The sequence below is a fragment of the Plectropomus leopardus genome, chromosome 22 (genome assembly GCF_008729295.1).
Source record: "Plectropomus leopardus isolate mb chromosome 22, YSFRI_Pleo_2.0, whole genome shotgun sequence".
Classification (NCBI taxonomy): Eukaryota; Metazoa; Chordata; class Actinopteri; order Perciformes; family Serranidae; genus Plectropomus; species Plectropomus leopardus.
The window spans coordinates 8,732,650-8,738,682 of record NC_056484.1 but is presented as its reverse complement, the minus strand read 5'-3'; the positions used below and the strand labels follow the sequence as shown (position 1 = coordinate 8,738,682).

Genomic DNA, 6,033 nt, shown 5'->3' with positions numbered 1-6,033 from the left:
TATGTTGAGTCGTCAGTCACAGAAAATACATTTATCCTCATGTAAGATTATAAGGATGATTATTCACAGCAAAATTCCATTACTTTTCAAAACAATCAATGATTTTTATTAACTCCATAACTTTTTCAGGCATGGAAAATGTGACTGTGAAAACTTTTCCTGGTTTTTCATGAGTGTGGGAACTTGTCAAATGCTTTACAACTACGTGTTTACAATAATATTGTGACAGAGCTTTTAGGTAAAAATCACACAACAAAATCACACTAGAAATGCTCTTTATTCAGCCCCAAATCCCAAACACACAAACTGTGAATTACAACAAACCAGCAAAAATCAAGAAAATATACAAACTAGTCTTTTCTTCCCAGCACAGTCACATTTTGTGCATCTCTGACAGAAAAATCACATTGTATAAAAGTAGGTCTTGATTCAAAAGGAAAAACATGTCTGGCTTGATTCTGTAGGAATGTAATATAACTGTATCAAAATATGCATGAAAATAACAGAACGTCATGACGAAGTAATCCTCCTCTAGTATCCTCCATTATCATACAACAGGATCTGACAATAAAACTGTGCAACATTAGTTTACATTCTCATAATTACAGAAAAATACACTGTAGAACAGGAACACAATGACGCTTATTTTATATATCCATCCACTGAGAGAAAACAATTTTAACATTGCAGAGGACAAAGTCTTTAAGTTTGAACGGGCTCCCCAAAACTTTCAGTGTGTCAGTGGCATTCACATAATATTGTAAACAAGCTAATAGCATGTCATAAATGTGCAACAACAACATTTCTACAGTAGTCTAAAACAGAAAAATAAAAATCAAGGGTTCAATAAGGGCATTTGCATTTTTGGCATTCGCATTTTGGGCATTATCCGCTATAGTTTTCTGCATTAAATCACTTCGCTTGTTTGTTTTGGAGAAGGAGAGGCCACTGCAGATAATTCTGTTCACGTTTAAAACCTTGTGAACATCTGGATCTTAAGTAATCAAAGAAATTATGTGAGCAGACATTAGCAGGTGCGTGGCTAACAGCCTGTCTCATACACAATGAAGAAAAACAATGACTTTTTTAAACGCGGAGCTGTTTTTTTCAGTGTTTTTACTGGTTTTAGTCACCTGGTCTGTTTGTTTTGGAAAGGAAGAGACCTCTGTGGATAATTCGGATCTCGGTAAAAACTGCCTGAGTGATGAATACTAAAGGAATTCTGACCAATAGTTTAAGCTGGGTGCAATTTGCAATCCTCACAACTAGATGTCACTAAATCCTCCTAAATCTCACACACTTGGACCTTTACAGAAGCAACAAACTCAGTGTGTTTGAGGTACAGAGGTAATGATGAGAGGGGCAGAGTTTGCTCCATCCATATAACATTGAGGGCAGAAGTATGGATAGATTTTCTCTGTAAAGTGGCAGCCAGTGAAAGAATACATATGTGCTTTAGAATTCACATCATAGAAAGAAACTATTCCCTCATTGTAGTCCACAAAGATGCCCACCTTCTCAAGCTCTTCCTTGAATGTGATTTGTTCTCTTGGTGTTGCGTATGCACAGTATATACCCTCATCAAGCCCAATGGCCCAGTAACCATTTTCAACTGACAAAGCTGTGTTCTGTTTTCTCTTAACAGACTCTCTGACCACTCCAAGAACCCACGCAATCTTTCCTTTCACTTGAACTTCATAGTAAAACTTCCCTGTTCTGAAGCCCTCCTTTGCCAAAACTTCTGGACTAAATTCAAATCTCTTTGGATTGTCGGGAAGATGCTGCACTGTGCCTGCACAGACCACGCGTTTTCCATTTTGGCTTATGACAAGTGAGTAATTTGCTGTTTCAGGGTCAAAAGTCAAGTCCACTGCATGTTCTCTCATTCTCTTCATTTTAATCTCAGGAAACTTCTCCATTATTTCATCAACTTTTTCTTTCAGCGGACTCACAGCACCTCTCACTGCCTCAAAAGACAGATCGCTGTGAACGCAAACGTTGGTCCAGTCTTTGTTTAAAGGAGAGCACAGCGTCGGGAAGCTCTGGAGGAAATGATGGTGATCCTCAGACTCCGACAGCTGCTTCAGCTGGCTGCTTCTGCTCTCCAGCTCAGCGACCTCCATCCTCAGTTCTGTAAGTAGACCTTCGGCCTTTTGCTTTGTTGCTCTATGCCTCTCCTCGATCACCGCGATGAGCTCGGCCTGGCATCTCTGGATGGAGCTGATCAGGTCAGTGAAGACCTGCACACTGGCTTCTTTCTCCTCCTCAGCTTCTCTCTGGCTGATGTCAAGTGAGTTTTCAATCTCAGTTATCTTCTCAGACCGTGACTGTATCATCTTTTGGATATTTGCCATCGTCTCATCTGTTTTGGCCATCACTGCTTCATATTCTTCCTCAAGCGGGATGACATTGTGACTCTTGTGATCAGTTTTGAAGCACAAGACACAAATACAGGCCTGGTCAGTCCTGCAGTACAGTTCTGTTAACTTGTTGTGGTTCCTGCACATTCTGTCCTCAAGATTATTCACAGGGTCTGTTAATGTGTGGCTCTTAAAAGAAGCAACTCTGTGATGTGGCTCGAGGTGCACCTCACAGAAAGATGCTAGACACGTCAGACAGGATTTAACAGCTTTTTTTTCCTGTAAATTCTGACAGATATCACAAAGAACGTCTGTTGTTACAGGAAGTGGTGGATCTGGAGTTGAAGCTTTACCTTGAGTTAACATCTTAAACTCAGCAACTAACTCAGACACGACAGTGTTTACTTTCAGTTCAGGTTTTGGAGAAAATGTAGTTTTGCATAATGGACACTGGTAAATGCCCCTGCTGTCCCAGTAGTGATGGATACACAAACTACAGAAGTTGTGTCCACATGGTGTTGAGACTGGCTCAGTGAAAACGTCCAGACAGACCGAACAAAGGAACTTCTCCTCTGACAGCAGACTGCTGCAGGTTGCCATATCTGGTGAAACGAATAATTTAAAAAAAAATGCATTTACAACTCATACATTCAACTGAATCATCTGTATATATTAGCTTTAAAATATATCAAATCTTCGACAAGAAACATAAATGGAGCGGCTGAACTATATTATCTTTCTTACCTGTAAAATAGCACGTTTTTAAGGTTGCTGCGCCGAAATATCGAAGCAAACTCCACTTTCAAAACATGTCCTTAAGTTCCCTCATTTAGTTTCGTTTCTGCATGTTGACGTCAGGAAAGCGAAAGAAAAGCCCGCCTTACTCTACCTCTGATTGGCTCATTCTGACAATGAACACCAACTCTAACCAATCCGAGCAAAGAAGATAATGAGTGTCAGCCAATCAGAGAGAGAGAAGGGCGGGTCGTTTCTTCGCTAGCGGCTGTGGGATTTGCCAATATGCCCCACACTTCCTGGTAACATTTAACTCTTTCGACTCCATCCACATCACTATAGTATTAATTTGTAAAGTTAAAAAAACTCGTACCATTTTTTATTGCCAAAATATTACTAATAATATTTAATTTATCTTGTGGCTGATTTGCTCATTTTGCTCATTGCTAATTTGGAACTGAAATTTGACTTGGCAATCTCTAAAGATATAATTCATCTACATAGAAGTATTAACCCTTTAGGAACTGTTTGGTGCATTTTACACACTTTGCATTCTTCATTTTTGAGAATTTTGGCTGTGCATACAGCACATTGCATACATTTTGACAAGAGTGTGTATTTTTGTTTCATCCTGTAATTTCCAGCTCAGCTCCTACAATAAGTCTAAAATACATTGTGTAAACAAAGTTGTTACATTCATACTGTGCCACTGAAACTCATTCAAACTGCAATTTTTGATCCCACAGCCCTCAAAGCATAAAACATACACTTTATTATTTCGGGGTGTCATTCTGGGCTTTTTCCTTGACATTTGTATATTTAGCTTTAATTTATTTCATCTTCAACAAAAAAACAAAGCATAGAGTTTAACTATATCTCTTTCTTATCTGAAAAGTAGCAAGTTTTAGCAAAAGCATGCAAAATATCAAAGCAAACCCCCCTTTAAAGACGTGTCCATCAGTCTCCCCATGAAGTCCCCTCTCCAGCATGTTGGTGTCAACCGGTCAGGACTCCTCCCCTGCCAGGCACTTCTGGTCCAATTTAACTCTTTTGACTCCATTCACAAGCACAAGTTTCCATTGCTTTTGGTGTTTGTCTTATATTATGGCAATTTCCTGCTTCACTTCTATAAAAGGGTTTTGGTTCATGTCCAAGAGATTCTCTGGTCTAAGATTAATGCACCGTCTTTTCCAAACCCAGCACACAACAACAGGGTCTGAAAGTTCTCTATTTCTTGATAAGATTCTTTGATATCTCTTTTTACATTTTGTATCATCCACCTGAAGCGTGCCGTAGATACCACCGCCTTTGTCATTGCTTTATAATTGCAAACTACAGCTGTGCTTTCTTAGGGGAGGCCAGTCTGTATTGTGGCCTCCAGGTGAGTCTGACCACAAGAGGTCAGGCACAACAAGCAGGAGAGGAGTGGCTCAAACTTTGCTCCATTGCACTTTTACAGGGAACTCCTGGGAGCTGAACCTGGGTCTACATAAAGCTACTCATTTAACTATGCTAACAAATCGTTTAAACTGCTTTAAAACAGTGCTGCTCTGAATGCAGAAAATATCCTTAATTTCTCAGTATCTTCAGAAAAATAGTACATTTAAAACATCCTGAGATTGAGAATAGTATTTCCCAATTATTCCAATCGACGGATGTTTTTGAAAAAATCCTTGGAAATATGTCAGTTGGAATGGTTAGGGGATCTGAACAGAAAAAAAAATATAGCAAGACATTTATTGCATTTTATATACTTTTTCACACATTCATCAATTCTCATTTTTTTCTGTGCAAAATTTCCCCACAGGACAAACACTCAGCTGTGTACCTAACGAGACAGGCACAATTCCATGAAACTGATGTTAAAACTTGGCAAACATAAAGTGAAATTGAAATGAATGGATGCATGACCCTGCTGTATTGTGCACGTCTTTTTTGTCTCTATTTTTACACACAGACCTCTTTTTCTCTTTGTCACTCACACACACACCAGTGTACGTTATGTTTGCTTTCTCCTTGTTTGTGTTTGACGTGCATGCTCAGTCATGCTCTGCTCCTAACCCCCTGTGGGAGAAAGCATTACAGGGCTTAGCGGGACACTAACTAACTGCAGCAGAATGAGAGTGGACACAGAGGCACTGGCTGGGCATAGAAATGAGCTGGCTTTTGGGAAAACCACATTTCTGTTTGTTCTACCATGTGTCACCTATGCAAATATGAAGAAATGGAAGCGGACAGGCTCCAAATCCCTATCCGCAGAATGATGATATTGTGTTTCATGTTCTGGTTGGATGATGCATACTAGGAAAACTTGACCTAATGAATGACATCGTTTGCTAAGTAATGTTGTTTTGGTAGACTGATTGTTGCCAGTCCAGGTAGCCATTGCAGAGTTCCTTCCCCTGCAGCCACCATCTACTCCTAATAGCTTCCAAGCTTATTGAATTACTGAGGTGGAAAAAGGGGCAAATGCATAGTGACGAGTCTGTTTTGGTTCAAGAGGAAATCTCTTGCTGTGATAAGTGGACAGGGACCTTTCAGCTACTTTGTTTAAATGATATTATTGACTTTAATGTCACGAAAATACAATCAGGAGTTAATTTTTTCAAAGAGTTTCTCCTCGCTTTTCTTTTCTTTTTCCACAAATAGAAACAGATTGATTTACGTACACATTGGCCCTGAAAAAATGACTGCACACTGAAGTTTTGTTCACTGCAGTCCGTTGCTCTCTTCCTTTCTTTATCCTTGTGTATCCATGTACGCCTCATTGAGAAATTCTTCAGGGGCAATGTGGTTACATTGTAACCAAGGTTATGTTGTTAATGGCATGGTGGTATTCAGCCTATCTTGTGGTTTTCAGGGTAGCAGCTCCATTTCCTTCTCTGTCACTCCTCATTGTGACCCTTTCAACAAGTTCACACTGTGCTGCCTTCAAGGA

The 6,033-nt window shown here is 39.6% G+C and overlaps 1 protein-coding gene across 1 annotated transcript; it reads right to left on the bottom strand.

Moving 5' to 3' along the window:
* Positions 1-258: 258 nt before the first annotated feature.
* On the bottom strand, positions 259-3,185 carry LOC121961368 (E3 ubiquitin-protein ligase TRIM7-like). The gene is made up of 2 exons (XM_042511325.1): positions 3,105-3,185; positions 259-2,962 (listed from the first exon to the last, which is right to left on the bottom strand). The coding sequence occupies exon 2, from the start codon at positions 2,958-2,960 to the stop codon at positions 1,326-1,328; it is 1,635 nt and encodes a 544-aa protein (XP_042367259.1). The 5' UTR covers positions 2,961-2,962; positions 3,105-3,185; the 3' UTR covers positions 259-1,325.
* Between the last annotated feature and the right edge of the window lie 2,848 nt (positions 3,186-6,033).